The sequence below is a fragment of the Ixodes scapularis genome, unplaced genomic scaffold (assembly GCF_016920785.2).
Source record: "Ixodes scapularis isolate PalLabHiFi unplaced genomic scaffold, ASM1692078v2 PGA_scaffold6__148_contigs__length_123643588, whole genome shotgun sequence".
In the NCBI taxonomy this organism is placed as follows: Eukaryota; Metazoa; Arthropoda; class Arachnida; order Ixodida; family Ixodidae; genus Ixodes; species Ixodes scapularis.
Window position 1 is genome coordinate 37,619,190 of NW_024609881.1, and position 16,881 is coordinate 37,636,070.

A 16,881-nucleotide genomic window follows, 5' to 3' on the forward strand; every position below is an offset into this window, starting at 1 on the left:
CAGTCTTATAATTGCGGAACTTCGAAACATGAACCACGCCGTGTTCCTGCGGCTTCAGGCAGCACCGTCCACAACGTCTTGCGAAATTTTGCAAAATCTTGCTGATTTTTTTCTTGAAATCACTCGTTGGAGAAGAAGCAGTCCACAAAAAAAAAAGAACTATGGAGGACAAGCTTCTCAAAAAGCTTTGCCAGGAGCTGAAAGGTCACGGGGTATGTGTAAAAGCATCTTTGTTAGAAAGTATTAGTTTTATGGAGAGCATATTAGTATTCATTTAATGTTGCCATTTTTTGTGCTTGGTTAGATATATTTTTATCAATGTCATTATCGCTTTTTCAAGTGTACTTATCATTTATTCATTCATGCCAACTGCAAGCTGTTGAGACCACTGAAGCATTGGAGACTCTAGATATACTGGTTCAGTAACCTTTGCACTGTTAGGGCAGATGACATACGATGTTATTTTCCTCAGCATTAGAAAAAGTTGGTGGAAAACGGGAATGCAACTTTGCGGGTTTGTCAGAGGTCACTTCTGAGAAGCAGTTGCTTATAACTTCCAATGTTATACTTTGTTGTACAACTCTGATAATCTATCGTTATTGCTTATATTTGCTGTTTATAGCTTGGTGCAGCTCCTGGGGGCCCTGAGGACGTTGCATCACAAGCTCAAGGGCCTGTCTTTGCTGTACCGACCTTGGCCTCTGCCGAAGAGGCCGAAGCTAGGTCCAAGGAGGCCTGGATAAAGGAGGACAAGACCAGGGCAGGCAAGACCTGGGCCAACTATGTCGATACCAGGGCCAGCGAGCCTGAGACCGGGGCCCAAGCCAGGGCTAATAAGGTGCAAGCCAGGGTCAACGAGGCTAACGCCAGGGCCATGACAATGAGGTGGAAGCCAGGGCCACCGAGGCTGAAGCCAAGATGGAGCACGTTGAGACCAAGACAGACCTGACAGGGGTACGCTGAGGCTAGGGCGGCCGAGGCCAGTGCACAGGAGGTCGAGGCTGTAACGTGGCGTCGTCTGCATCCGGACGTAAGGTCAAACAGTATAACCTATTTGTCCAGGCCTAGCTGCCCGATGTCGCCAATTCGCGGCATAAAATATATTTTTTTTTGCTGAGAAGTTCATTTGCACTGAAAATAACTTCAGTATTCGATTACATATACACATTTGCAGGTACGTCCTCTGGGCACCGCCATCTTCCTAGCTGGAGAGCGCGTGAGCTGCGTTATAACAATTACGATGCATTGAGACGGCGTTGTAGTCGGATTATAGCGCGGCCCACAGTGAACCTAAGTACACCCCGGCAAGCAAGATGGCGGCGACCGTAGGCTGTACCTACAAACATGTATACAAAGCAAAAAAAGAAAGTCTAAAACATTTTTTTTATTAACACATTGCTTTAATATCCTGCGTTAAATGGTTAACAAGCTTCTTCGTATCCCAAAATGAGTACTACTGCTGCTATCGTTCTCTGTGATTCCGTAAGTTCTTCTTATTTAAACTGAATGCTGATACAGGAAAGACTTTTTTTCAAAATCAGGGTAGGCAATATCTGTGACGGTGAAGCACTGAATTGTTGTGCGAGAGCCGACCCTGCTTGGGTTTGGAGTTTTACTGTCTCTATGTTTACACACAGTGTCAATTTTCATGCCCCAATTTGCTGTTCTGCTTACAAGAATAGCATGTGCATTGCTCTTTAAAGTTGCAGCTGTACATAGGTGAAATGAGGGCGCTCATAGTATGATATGGAGTGGCAGCAGCAGTCTGTCTCGATTTGGGAGCTGTTTGCGAAGCGGCGTGTTGACAGTGAGTGCCCGTGTCGAAAGCAGTGAAATATGCACAAAAATACTGAATGTGCACTAGAAGAGAAAGTTTGAAGTCTAGGAGCAAGTTTAGTGCAGTGTCTGCTTTAATAGTGTGCACTTTCAATTTTCCTTAATGTTAAACCAGGTGTCACTTCTGTGTAACTTTAAGGCGCCCGTGATGCCAGTGTTGACTGTTGTTAACCAGTAATTTTCTCATAATTTGATGCTGCCTACCGGCAGGTGTGCCACCCCTTGTTGCGGCTATGGAGACTCGTGGAGTGGCAGGCTCTGTTGTTCAAGAGGATGTTGTGGAGAACATGGTATGTAACAATTTTCTTTCTTCACATCGCGGTTAAAGGTGTGAATCTTTTATCTTGTTTTTTTCCTAACCCAAGCGAGTCATTCACACCAAATTTTGACGCCGGGCGTCAAAATTTTAGCAGATTATTTTGATGCTCAAACCACAATCGCAGACTTTGGACGCTGGGCGTCAGAAGTCTGAATATCCAGTGGCAAGCGGATCGGTCAAGGACCTTTTTGACTTTTTTTTTTTAGAGAAAACTTTTTAATTACAACGGAAGGCAGGAATAGTATTGCCAAATGTCACACCAGGGAATGTCAGCTTATGTACAGCAGGAAAACAAATTTCGGCGACGAGAGGAAGTTTCGTGCAAGGCTCTGTCACATGCCTCCTCAGCTTGCAATGGTCTTGCCGCTTGCCTCCCTTATCTTGCTTGGCCTTATTCAGTCGTCATCTACAGCCGGTTTGCAACAGCACACTGCCTTTTGGTGCCAGCGGAGGCAGGTGCAGCTTTTAAAAAAAGGTCTATTGCATCCTTCGTGATATAGCAGACATTCACAGATCGTTTTACAACTCGCTTAGCAGACGACACATCAATGTCTTTTTTGTTTTGGTTTCGTCGGTGATTGAAACTTCATGGCAGGCGTATTCAACACAACCTAGAAAAGCTCGAGGCCTTAGCCCCGATTTTCCATGTCACCTAAAAGGAGTCAATGCGAAGCGCGTATTGAACAGGAGTGTCGTGTCAGCCTTGACTGCCCATTAGGTGAGAACACGAGTCGCACCTAAATGATGATGCTTCACTAATGATTAATCTTCATGATCTTCAATCTGTGCTCTGCTCGGTCCCCCTTTTGGTCACAGAGAATCCAGTGCGTTGACTCCAAAAACTATTCTTTTTCTCGCACTGGCAGGCAACATGTTTGCAAACAGTCTTTTAGCTCCTTCACTTTCGCCAAGACGAAAATGAGACCCCAGTGCCGTGGATAGCTTCCGTTCGATGCTCGTATATTCCTTGGTTGTCGCTGAGCAAAGAGCATAGGTAACCCACTCGAAATAATGCATGGTGTTTGTTAAAAGCTGGCCTCCTAACTTCCTCAGCCGACACGCACTGGCACGGCAGGTTTGTACTAGAGAAACTGATTTCCACGGTACATCATACAGGCACAGCAGGGAATAATAAGCCTGAACAGTTCGGTCTTTTTTGGCGAGCAGAATTGGTCGGCAGCAAGGTTGTTTTTTAGAAGTGTGAACGAACCATAAGTTTAGGCGAAAAATGTGCTCATTAAAGAGGCTCAACAATTAGAACCGTGGCTGTACTTACTGCCCTTATAATGTGAAGCCTAAGTGTCCATATTCCATCAGGATGTGTGAGGAGGTAGGCATTGCACTTTGTTGAAACAATGCTAACTGTACTGTTGGTTTAATTTCTGATTTGTATCATGTTGCCTCTGTTTTGTCGTGTCCTTAAATTTCAGTGATTTCTTTTTTTTTTTCATTGTTTGCAAGGTTTCAGCAGACGCGTCCTCGTTCTTCAAAAGTTTTTTTTATTATTATTAAATACTGTAAATGTCTGTTCATGCAGACTTAGGTCATCCCAACAATGTCAGGACTGCTTTCTGCTGATCATTTTCATAACCTAAATAGAATTCTGTTAGTACGCAGGAAACAATTTCTGCAACTGAGATATCCCTCATTGCCTCTAAGCACGCCTTAGTAATTCTGGGAACTGGATGGAAATAGTGTATTGGGTTCACTATCTTTCGACGATTTTCCGAGTGATGCTGCCGCACTCCACGAGTGCGGCCACCGGAAGTTCTCATTCAGCCACTTTAGGGCGCGCAGCATTCAACCGGGTGAGGCATTCTCAAAGCTAGAGGATACAGTGGTGCCTCGACCATGACTTTCAGGAGACTGCGCGAAAACATTGGATTCAAATATCTGGGTCTCTGGATCAGTTCCGATCTTAGAAGGGATAAACAGATCAATTTAATTTCCTCTAACGCCCTCGGTAGATTATTTTTTCTTAGAGGAACACTACAATCAGCCACTTCAGACACTCGACTCCTGGCGTACAAGACTCTAATCCGGCGAACCCTAGAATATGCAAACATTATTTGGGACCCATTTACACAGGTAGGAATCAATCGTATACAACGAATTCAAAATAAAGCTGTCAGATTCATTTTTAACGCCTATAAGAAGGTGCCCGTTTCCGAGCTTAGCACACAGCTTGGGCTTGTCCCGGTTGAAGAACGAAACCGTGTATGCAGACTTTGTTTTTTTATTTCAATTAATTAAGGGACAATATCAAATTAACGTTGACGAATACATCACTTTCTCGACTGGTTACGCCACCCGAGGAAGAAATCCACTTGCGATTACACCTTACCAACCGCGCATCAACGCTTTCAAATTCTCCTTTTTTCCTGGATAGATTGTAGAATTGAATGGGCTTCCTTACAAAATTATTAACCAAGACACTGTGAGTGCATTTGTTTCCGCTTTGTGTTCTGAATGAGTAACTAATAACTCTTTGGTACTATATCGCTTCGTTTTGTGTTACTTTCCAACCTACTACGATCCCTGATAGGGATCAGCAGTATTTGTAAATAAATGATCCAAAAAACAACAATTACGGTGCTCAGCCTCATGTGACAAAGATATGCAGAACTTCTAAATAGTCTTTAAGCTGATAATCTGCTGGAATCTGAAGAAGCTAGAACCCTCATGCAAATATGAATGTAACCTAGAAATTCTGTAATAGAGGTGCCAATCAATCGTTATTATCACCGTGGAACTTCAACAGAAATCAGTGAGTTTCTGCTGACTCGTGCAGTTGTGCGTAAACCGGGGACGCATAATTGAGGTTTTACTGTAGCCACTGTGGGACACATTTCATGCTCGACCGCATAATGTGTAGAAGTTTCTTAAAAATGTCTGGGGATTGCCTTTGAGGACTAGCATTTTCAATATAAAAAAAGAAACAAACAGGATACTACTTCAATAAACGACGCAGATCAAGCCCTGAATGTGCTCTACAGCGGATGTTTTCTTCAGCTTTGATAATACTTTCCCAGTAGAGCACTGCACGGGCCCGGGCCAGCCCGAAAGCCCTAGCCCGGCCCGGCCCGCGGGCCGGGCTCGGGCCGGCTAGCATGTATTTTCTCGGGCCCGGACCGGGCTCGGGCTTGAACAAAAAAGTTCTCGGGCCGCGCTGGCCCGGGCCGGCCCGGGCCGGCCCGTGCCGTGCCTGGGCAATCTTGTACCGTAAATCATAAATTGTTGTTTATAGCAAGAAGTTTGCTCATTAATCTTTTAGGTTCATTGAATACAAAAAAAAGTGAAGTGCAAATTCACTACAGCGTCGTTAAAAATAATAACTAAAATACGTCTTGAAGCTAGACAGCCTTCAAGCTTTTTTTGTGTGAGCAAGGGTTGGGTTATAAATTGTAAACAAAATAAAGTTCGAGTCATATGCTTGCCAACCTGTCTGATTCATCGCTCTCAAAAATATCTAGTTCACTATTAGGAAGATTTAGAAAAACGTACGCAAGCGCTTTGGGTACTGTAAAAATAGCGTTGCGATGTAAAACCTATGGCGATGCTAATTTTAGCTGGCCCAAAGTGCTTGAGTACGTTATTCTAAAACTCCCTTATTGCACAGAGCGCGACACAATATTAGCGCGAACAAGCGATCGTCGTGTTTTTATGTTTATCTCATAGAATCAAAACGCTGTTTTCAAAACCATTAGTGTCTTTAGAAGTGCTCATCTGGGCCACAGACCTAAGTGGTATACTTTGGTGCCTGCTAACACCATTTCGAAGTAAAATTCGAAAAAAGAGCCATCGTCGTGTTCACGGTATCAGTGTTGCGCAGTGTACATAGTCCGTTCCGCGCTTACAGGTTTTGGGAACCATCTTGAAAAAAAACGTTTTAATGGTTAACTAGGAATATATTAAACTTAAGCTTGCCTAAAAGGGTTGTATATTTTAAGAACGCGTTGACATGTAAAGCTACTTCAGAACATATTCTTAAACAGAAAAGGTGTGCAGACCAGGCTTAGAATGAAGGAGACTTTTTGCGAAGAGGTTGCGATGTGCAGGGCCTTATAAAAGTAGGTTGAAACGGGACGCGTTCAAACGCAGAGAGTGTTTCGGAAACTGGTTCAAATAAGAAGGGTGTTTAGGGAATGCGTCGAAACAGGACAAATTCAAACGAGAAGGGCGTTTAGGGAACTGGTCGAAACGGGACGGGCTCATATGGGAAGGGTGTTTAAAGAATGGGTCGAAACAGGACGGGTTCAAATGGGGAGCTCGTTTCGGGAACGGGTCGAAACAGGACGCGGGTTCAAACGGGAATGGGTTGTTTCGGGCTACAGTCATCGGGCCGGGTCGGGCGGAGCCTAGAAATTAACAATTCAGTCGGGCTCGGGCCGGGCCCGGGCCGTGTCTCTTCCGGGCCGGGTCGGGCCAGGCCTAGAAATTAAAAATTCTCTCGGGCTAGGGCCGGGCCCGGGCCGTGTCTCTACCGGGCCGGGTCGGGCCGGGCCTAGAAATTCCGGCCCGTGCAGTGCTCTATTCCCCAGTCGACTGCTGCATGCTGCAAGATTGCCAAGTCGGAACTTCCGCAAGCTGCAGTCAGAATGGAGAAGCGTAATTATAGTTGGAGGCACATACTACAGTCCACTTGCAAGTACTCCTAAGGTTAGGGATATTCATTACTATTAGCTATTAGAGGTGTAAAAGCGCCGAAAACAACAAAAAGATTGGCGAAGGTAGACAATTGTCTACCTTCGTCTTAGTTTTTTGCACACTCGCAACTGATGTTGTTGTTTTTTTGAAAGAGCATTTACTACACAGGTCCATCGGCCAGTCTAGTCATCATCACTTCGCGCAAAGCTATTTCGTTTAATAGGGCGTTTGATGCCTCACTTACACACTCTTCCTTTTTCCTAAATATCACATTCTTCATGCAGTTCTCTGCTTGTTTCCTCATTGTATCTGTCAAGGATCTTAACATTGTGCAACACCAAGGAACAGGGGCGTCTCTTGCAATAAATAGCGAGGTGACCAGACAGGCTAGCTCGCGTGGCAGCCGCGTGCTCACGGGGACGGTCATTCATACACCTGCCCATTTGGCCATTATACACTGTTCCTCACAATAGTGGTATCAGATACACAATGCCTAAGGCGCACTCAACAAATGTATTCTTGTGTTTTAGGTTGCAAGGATCAGGCGGCTGCTCTGGTTGTTGTTTCTGTGGCAGAGCAGAGCCATCTTATTGTGTGCCAAGAACACCACGGGAATGCGGTAGCGCTGACCGACTTCCCTTAATTGTGTGACACTGAGTGTAAGTATAGTATCACAGCTAGTCATACATTGGACCTCTCACGAGTGGGTTTGTTTATGCAGAAGCAAGGCTACCTGCAGATGTGTATAAATCAGGTCGCCAAACGCCTGTTAAAAAGGTTGGGACATAAACAAACCCGCTCGTGAGATTCCCATTGTGAGACCAGATCTTGTACCATGCTTACACTCACTGTCACACTATTCAAGGAAGCTGTCAGCGGTACGGCACACAATAAAATGGCTCGGTTCTGCCACAGAATCCACAGGCCCGGAATAAATCACAAAGATAAAATTGCTGTGAGTGCCTTGGGCATTGTGTATCAGATACCGCTAATGCGGGGAGCAGTGTATAATGACCGGATGGGCAGGTGTGTGAATGACCGTGCCGGTGAGCACGCGGCTGCCACGCGAGCTAGCCTCGCCATTCACTGCAGCAGATGCTCCTGTTCTCGGGTATTGCATTATGTTAAGATTCTTGCAGATACAATGACGAAACAAGCAGAGAACTGCATGAGGCATATGAAATTTGGGAAAATGAAAAAGAGTGTGTAACTGAGGCATCAATCGCCCTATTAAAGAAAATTGCTTTGCACCGAAGTGATGATGACTAGGCTGGCCGGTGGACCCTATATAGTAAATGTTGTTTCAAAATAAACAACAGTTGCGAATGTACCTTGTGGTGTCCACCTTCGTCTGTCGTTGTTGTTTTCGGTGCCTTTAAACACCTCTAATACAATTAATAAACTAGCCTAATTAACCAATTTACTATTGACTATATGTGTTCATCAAACACTTCCTAACCACCAGTATGTCCCAGCCATTCGTGCACACGCGCTTCTCTGAAAGGCATTCATATGAATGTAATCACCGTATTTGGTTCTACTTTTATTTTTCACATAACCTTCGGAGACATTCCGGTTCCTGAAGCGCAGTTGAAGCATGTGGACACGAAGCAGCCGTCTATTTACGCCCAGGAACTCGCGGACATGGTATTTGGAACCAAGGCCCTGACAAACTGCTGCCTTCCTGGGTCGTCAATGAAGGGAAAGCTTCTTAAAGAGGGAGTTAAGGACTTGCTAGGTGAGTAAGTTGCCGTGAAGAAAAAATGGCAAGGGACTATTGCAATCAAACTTAACATGAACACATGCTAAGTCTACTCTTGAGATATATTGGGCTTGAATGCTGGACAAAAGCTCACCGGTAAAAAGCTCACAGGTGAAAATTTCTTGTTGGTCTTAACATGAGCGCAGACAACTTAGGTGCATGAGTGCGACACTAAAACACAACGATTAATTAAATCTGACAGGCACATGATTTGTTGATTAGAGTGGAAGCAAGTTTATTTATCGATTGGTTAGAATCAAATGCAGTCCCCTACTGCCTCCAGCAGTCTTGGTAGATCTCGGTGAACCTGGAACACCTTGCAAACATTTTCCAGACGGTTCTTGCATACCTTGAGTCAACCCAGGTTGATCTTATCAGCTTCAGCTCCACTCAGTTTGGTGACTTAAATTTTGGTCCCAAATCGTTCCTTCTGTGCCTGTTATGGCTCACCTGCCGAAACCGTTGCATGAGATGGGGTACCACTTCTTCTAAAAAATATTGCAATGTTCATTGCGTCCGCACTTTAGCCCAACTCGTGATTCACCGGGCAGCCAAAAAAAGGTGAGCTCTTGTCCGGGTCTCCAAAAAAAAAACGGGTGAGCTTTTGTTCGGTGAGTGTCTGTCGGGTGAGCTTTTGTCTGGTTACCATTGGAATTGTGTTTCGCTGCTCATGGATGTTTTTTTTTTTTTTTTTTTGTTGCTTATTTTAAGGTATTTGTCTTTTTGTGTCCTTACGTCTTGCGCTGCACCTCCGGTTTCCAATAATCCGCCCCAGTTTTAGCATACTTTAATTTTCGCCTAGATTAAAATTCACTGTGATGTTCCTTCTACTTAATTTTGATCGCCGATGCATATCAGCGATTAAACTTAATGAACCTTCAGTTTTGTTTACTTTTATGCACAATTTTCTGAAGACAGCTGACATCTTACCCGAGCTTTAGGCTGCTGACCGTTTCAAAACCTTCAGCTTGTTCAGTTATTTTAAAGTAATTGTTTGGTATAGTAGTATGGCCTCAGTTGGTTTTGCATCAGTAAACCCTGAATTGTAACATAAAATAGACAGCAGAGTCAGAATTAAAAAAATGTGGTCAGCTGTGTGTTTAAAATTATTGTCTAGCCTACGCTATCTCCGACTTTCTAGCCAAATATCCTTAAACACATGTTCTCAAACAGCGTTCCTAGTACAGTATCCTTAGGGTTCTCTCAACCCCTGAACTTCCTCAGTCGTTCCTACACCATTTTCATACACTCCTTAGATATGCATTATTGTTTACAAGGCCTCTAGGCTTCTGAACTGTTCGATTGCAACAATGCCAAAAGTGGAAGGGGCTCCTCGGCTAACAATAACAATAAATGTTTGTTCGCTGATATCAAAACGTTTGAGAGTCCCTGCCGCAAAGAATGTTATGTTTTCAGGCTTTTAAAGGGGTTATAAAATAGCTTTCAGGCTTCGGCTAAGGAAGTGCGGCAGTGGCTCACCGTCACATGTGCATTGAAGATCAGAAAACAATTTTTGCCAAGGTGCACTAGTTTTATTAAAAAATTAAATAGACTCAAGTTTGGGGGGCCCTTGAATTTTTCAAGTCCTTTCCAGGTCACGTGCGTGTGACATGAAGGGGGGGGGGGCAAATGAGTGAATGACAACATTTATAAAAACCTTACCTTCAAATTGGGCAGATACCTGCTCACCTCGCAAACTCAACCACTATTGGCGCCACGCCAGTAGTTCATGTGGCCACCATGAGCTGCATGATGGTAAATGAAACTTTCTTTTCCCAACTGATTACGGAGCGCACTTTCGAGGGATCATGGTGTGGTTTAGTCATACTTATGATAAGATAAAAGAAATAAAAGTAACGAGCTCGAGACTCTTTCCACAGTAAAATTGTTTATGATCCCTTTAATGCATTGCAAATTGACGAAATGCCTTGTTTTAGATTATCTCCCAACAGCAATATTTTGCAGTTGCCAATAAACCTAGTCATTGGTCCCCGTGCTCAATATAGTTAGGTGATTAACTTTTTGTTGTTGGCTTCTCTTTGTGAAATTTGCTAAAATGATGTGGACATGAAGTTTAATGAAGTTTTAATGGAGTTTAATATGGAGTTTTAATGCAAGTTTCTTAATTGTCTTTTCTCTTCAGCTTTTGTTATTGCCTAATTCCCTGGGGAAACTCGGAAGTCCGTGAAAGGATAGCTGCGAAGGAAGTGCAGCAATGGTCCCTACACTCACAAGAGAGTCTCCAACACACAGAAGAAAACAGCAGAATGGGAGAAAAAATTAGATTTCATGTTCATTCATTTAGTGCACTGGCTTTTTTTTTCTCCAATCTGATTAGCGATCCATATTTTAGATTTTATTTAACAAGTGCATTAACTTTTTCTTCATTAATTTAGCTTCAGTCACGGTAGATGATAAATATTGTAGGTTTTATTTTAACAGGTGCAATACTTTTTACTCGTTTTTCTTCAGCATGATAGTTTGTAATTATTTTGTTCTTCTAATAATAGCATGTTTAAAGCTTTAAGTGCATCTGTGATATTTGTAAGTCAGTAAAAGTATTTTTGTTCCATTGTAAGTGTGTTTGTTGTAGGCAACAGGTGTTCGTACTATTGAAAAATGTTGGTTTAATAAAAAGTCTTACTTTAATCTGTCCTCACATTAAACTCTTCGTCTACAGTAAAGCCTGTAACGTAATGCATTGTAGTTTCGATAAGTGTAAACCATTGCAATTGCTAAACCAATATAATTTTCTACATATCCTATCTGGAATTGGTCAGAAATAAATTCGTGAAATGTTTTAAAAGTTCTATTAAGTATATCCCCGTTTATGTTTGGAAGCCTCCTTCCAAGGTTAATCCTGGGTACACTTTATAATACTAAAGGCCAGCGCAAAAACATACTAAAATGCTGCTCATAATTGCACTTAAAGAGTGCCTAAATGCATACTAAAATGTCGCTTAAAGTATGCTAGAAAATGTATCCTAAAAGGATGGCGAAATGTTACTTCTAAGTGCGTAAGAAGTATACTAAAACGCCTCTTACCGGTATGCTTATATGTATCCCAAAAAGGATGGCAAAATGTTACTTTTAAAGTGCGTCAGAAGTATACTAAAAACCGGCCAATTTAGAGCATCAAGAATACTTTTGAAAGTGCAATTATAGTATATTTTAAGAGCCCCGGTTTTTCGCTAAGGGACGTGTCACCCCACGCCACATTGTGGTTGCCGCGGGTACACGGACCGCGGCAAAGGGGTGGATGTGTGGTGCTACGTAGCCGGCCTGGCAGCCCTCCGCCAGCAGGACGAGGCAGGGCATGAGGGCGATGTGGAAGGACACGATGCATCATGTTTGATGGTCTGCTGAGAACGTTATACTGCAGAGTAGACGCTCAGGAAGCGTTGCATAGTTCTAATGGGAGAGAACAGCCTTCGAATCGCCGTACGATTCTCGTTTGAAGATGGCTCTTAGTTGCCTAGTCTAAGATGATTGATCCAAAAATAAAAGCTCAGAAGATAACGGACCGCAGGATTATATTCTAAGATTATTCATTTATAATTTTTCTAAATTCCACGCCTGTTCATATAGAAAAATATATCTATACATCTCTAACTATATATATATATTTGTGTTACATTTATAGCTCTTTGCATTCTGTAGTAATGGATGTGCTTAGATGGCTGCTGGCGGTCGTTCCCGAAATCGCTGCGGACACTAAGTGTATTCATGGATGTGTTCATGCTCTCTGTGATTGGAGATCTTTCCAGTGACTCGCTCGAGTGAAGACTGTGCCAGTGACCTGTCATGGGAGGACATTCATAGGCGGCTTCGTTTATACACTGGAACGTGCCGTAATGATGTATGATCGCAAATTTCAAAAACAAAAATCTCGCCCAATACTTTTTTTCTCTTCTGTGGATTGCTTGTTGCGTTATTTTGTTCAGGCCTTGAGAGCGATCAGCAGGCGAAAATAATTTACCGGCAACATTGGAACTTCCTCGATACCAACATCTCATGGGCGCATCGAATGAGACGACTGTAGGCTGCGTAGGGTGCTCCTAGCGAGATTTAAGCGTTCTCGTACCGCTGAACTTATTTCCATGTGTACAAAAAATATATGTTTTGTACGTCTTACACAAACGCCGAGACTAGGGGGCAGAAGGACAGCACAACACAAAGTCCCCTCTGCCGTGGTTTATGTCCCCGTGGCCACCATAGTGTGGCGTGAGGTGGCACGTAGGCCGAGGTGGCCTACATGCCACCCCTCGCCCACGGATACACCATCAGCCCGAAGGATGTTGTCACCCGAAGACCACCGTTACCAAGCACAACCCCTTCCTCGGGTGAGTTATGGAGTTGAGACTTGGTGTTGCGTTGTCCTTCTGCCCCTTAGTCCCGGTGTTTAGTCTAAAATGTTAAACCTTCACCAGCTTGTTTGCGCTCTAACATTTTGTTCGTTAAAAAATATCTGTGTTTTAGAGGTGTTGAGTGTAGGACTGGATTGTAATGAAGACGACTCGTTTTCCATATGTGCAAGCAGTATTTCAGACGTATTTATGTAATAATATGAAAAATAGTATAAATAAATCTTTTATCATTAAGAACCCCACCCTCCTCACACATCCCCTTCGCAAATCCCCATTTGACCTTGATGACGCCCTCGGAGTTTTCTTCACTATCTACGTACGCGTATCCGCAAGGATAGTAAGAATCGCCTCCAAAGGGCGACACCCGAAACCCTTTTCTCCACCACCGAAAAACGCGCGCGCACAAGAAGTATTTCTTAACATAATCATAACTAACGCTGCACACACCACATATTATTCAAAAATGGCTCCCTATCGACCTCCCTATTCCCCAGAGCTGCCCTCACTGTCAGAAGACAGCGAAAGCAGACCTCCTTCATCTTATATGGGATTGCTCCTCATTCACGACCGCCCGGGACACGATTGTACACATCCTCCGTTCCAACCATACAACCCTCATTCAACACCTCTTCGATCAACCTGCCCGTAGGTACCTTCTCGCCACTTTTGTTACCGGTAGTGGTCTGACTAGGATAGTGTAGGCTGATTAACTTTTTCCTTTCGACTGCTCCAGGATGCCCTGCAATACTTAGGTGCTGGAGGAGACACCGAAGACCAAAGACGGCGGAACTGGTGCCACTTCCGTAGAAGCCAGACGCTCCCCCCCTCCCTCAACCCCCTTACCCCCCACAGCGGCCTTGTGCCATCCTCCCTCCCAAAGGATCAATCAATAAATAAATTATTCAGAACATTTGCGGAAAATTATTTTCGGCACAACGCCTGCTCTTCAAACATATTGGGATGCAAGAAAACACGAGGTATTGTTGCAATTTGGGGGGGGGGGGGGGGAGGATTTTTAGGTGCAGAAGCGGGAGTCGGGGCTGTGGCTCGCTAAATGCATACCCCGGAGGGAACAGTCCTGAGCGGGATTATTAAAGAATAACTTTTATGTACAGTGAATATACAGGCAGCATTGTCAACTGGTTGTTCGGCAATCAACGACGTCGGGCTCCCTGAGCCCATGTTATATAGCCATCCGAGGGCAATAGGGTCCTCTTAAGAGGGAGCGCTCCTCCAAGCCCCATAGAGAATACACGCGAGTTTCTGCCATTTTACGAAAATTCTCATTTAATAACCGTTACACCGATTTTTTCAAACTTTTTTGCTATAAAAAGATTGATTCTTTGTCCAACTATCCCACAGAGCATAATTTTCATACAAAAATTTATTATATTTTATATTAAATCGTGAAATCGGTCGGAATTGGCTGTTTTGACATGTTTACGTTAGAACGCGTTTTTAAAAATCTGTGAATTTTTAACTACAAATGTGTCTTGTGGGATATCTGCGGAATTTAACACGGAATTAAATTATATTAAAATTATAGCTGTAAGTACATCCGTTCTTTAACTACATCGAAAAAACTGAACCAAGGTGTTGTGGCTTGTTTTCCTCGTTTGGACGGTCAAGACTAGTTCGACGAGCGCCGCGTGAGGGCGCCACCATTTCGCCACGCACGCTGCTCTGATTTTGTATTACTCCGCGCGCATGCGCTCTTCAGTAACGCGCTTGTGGTGGTCCAGAGACGGCAAGACCCGTCCAGACAGAGTGGTTTTGTTTCTCGGAGTGGGGTGTCAGGCGGATGGCTGTGCGTGTTTTCATAACTAGAAAGGGCGTCCTCGCAGCTATGGGTCCAAAGAGGTATAAATATGGCAAGCGAAAGGTCTCGAAGTCGCAAATAGAGTTTGCGCGTAAGCGACCCTCTGCTGAAACTATGGATGGTGAGGTTGAGTCATCGTGTCGTAGTGCTGCGAGAACGAATTGACTCGGGGTGTTGAAGATGCCGCTTGGGAAGCCATGCAACAGGCCGGAGTGGAAGAAGCGAGGCGCGCGAAGGAATCTGGCGAGATCGATGCCGAAGGCTATCCGCTTGTTGCCGTCGTTGCAGACTGTGCGTGATCAAAGCGATCGTACAGGCACAAGAACGACGCTCCTTCTGGTACGGTAAGTACTACATTTCTTCCTCTAAAAGGGGCGCAAATTTTGATCGTAGATATAATATACATTTCTTTAGAGTGCGTTCGAAAGAAATCCGAAGCATGTTTTTCTCGCCACGAAAATACATTAGTCTCTGTCGCTAGGCTACATTTGGGCGGACGCTGAGCATTTGGCAATGCGTAGTTTATTTTTATGGTGAGATGACCGTGGTTAGAATCCCTCTCTGTTGTATGTGTATTTCTGTGAATGCAAGATTTGTTTCGGCAACTGGGGTGACGATTTCTCACGAAGCACTGGAAACAGTTATGCTTTTTGTGTGTCTGTTTTAGTGACCGCTGTTTTATGTACTATGCATTCCGAATATACGCGGTGCCATGCAGTCAGTTCGTCAGACGACGTTTTAGACAGCTCGTTTCTTCGAAGCTGCACTTTTTCAAGGATAAATCGTTCCATCGGAAATAGCCGGCGTTCGTTTCATCGATACACCTTGTGACGTTTCGTCTAGTTTTTCTATTATGTGCGTGCTCGCGCTTGCGAACGTAATTGCGCGTCCGTGTCTGCTTGCGTGTGCGCCTGCATGAGCGAGGATGCTTATGTGCGTGCCCCCCGTGCACATGCGTGTTTTCATGCCTACGCGTGAGTATATATACCCGCGTATCTGTGTGCGTGTTATACGTGCATCTGCGTGCGCGTTTGCACACGTGGGCGTTTGCCTGCTCATAAGTGCGCGTGCCTGTGCGAGTGTGCGCGTGCACGTGCGTGTGTAATTCGTGCGTACGTGTGCGCGGGTGTGCTTGTGCGTGTGTACGTGAATTTGCATCCGTGCCTGCGCATGCATCCGCGTATCTGTGTTCGCGCATGCGTATGAGTGCCTAATTCGTGCGTGTTTGAGTGGGCGCATGCATACTTGGGCGTACGTGTGCCCAAGTACGCACGTTGTCGGACTTTGCGGGAAAGGTTCGAGAAGCTCGAACCTGGTCGAACTCGAACGTCGGCTGGTTCGCGAAACCTTTAGTACTCACGTTGCGGACGGTTGGTGATTGGCCGCTGATAACTTCACCGTAACTTTTTGCTTTATGTTTAGCGCCATTTTTTATATTTCTATTCGTGCGATTGTAATCTTTTGCGATTAAACCCTCTGTACCCTTTCCTTGTGAGCTATGAAACGATCTCGAACGCCTCGAACAATAGCGACGCTTGCGTTCGTTCTCGGGGCTAGTAGGCAAGGAGGTTACAAGTATTTATATGACATCAGACTGCCTTTTGATGCCGAGTCACAACACAGAAGTATGGCCACCGAAGGCAAAAGCAGTTATCCCATTCGCGAGTTTGCTTTGTCTTTCAATTTTCACAACTCTCCCGAATCAGTTTTGCTTTATCGTTTGGTGGTCATGTTTGTGGGCGATGACTCAGCACGTGACTAGACCCTATAACCGTTCATGGTGTTTTTCTCTGTTTTTATTTTTTAGATTGAACGATTCTGCTGCAGTGTGGAACGAACTACACGATAGTGCTCAACCTTCTACGAAGTCTTCCGAGGAACAGAACGTGTGGGGATCAGGACTATCGGAAGATATGTTCTCAAGTCATGAAATACTGCCCGGTCGCCAATCATTACAAATTGTCTATGAAATACTATAAGAAACAATCAGTGTCGTGAAAAATTGTATAAAAATACTTTGTTGTGCAGTGCTGGTGGCTAGTTGTGATGAAGTAACGAAGGTATATGCCGGTAGTTTGTCATATATGTATTCGATTATGTATTTATTTTTAAAGTACCTAATATACAGTGT

At 44.2% G+C, this 16,881-nt stretch overlaps 1 protein-coding gene across 2 annotated transcripts in view; it reads left to right on the forward strand.

Moving 5' to 3' along the window:
• Positions 1 to 650: 650 nt before the first annotated feature.
• Positions 651 to 16,881, forward strand: part of LOC115327438 — a 60,460-nt gene continuing 44,229 nt past the window's right edge. Inside the window, exons 1-2 of one of the 2 annotated variants that reach the window (XM_042294608.1) lie at positions 651 to 1,035; positions 2,047 to 2,126. In XM_042294608.1, the coding sequence (XP_042150542.1) occupies positions 2,070 to 2,126 (57 nt within the window). In that variant the 5' untranslated portion in view covers positions 651 to 1,035; positions 2,047 to 2,069. Of the gene's footprint in view, positions 1,036 to 1,775; positions 2,127 to 16,881 lie in introns of those variants that run through there. The other variant, XM_040210452.2, reaches the window with a different exon arrangement.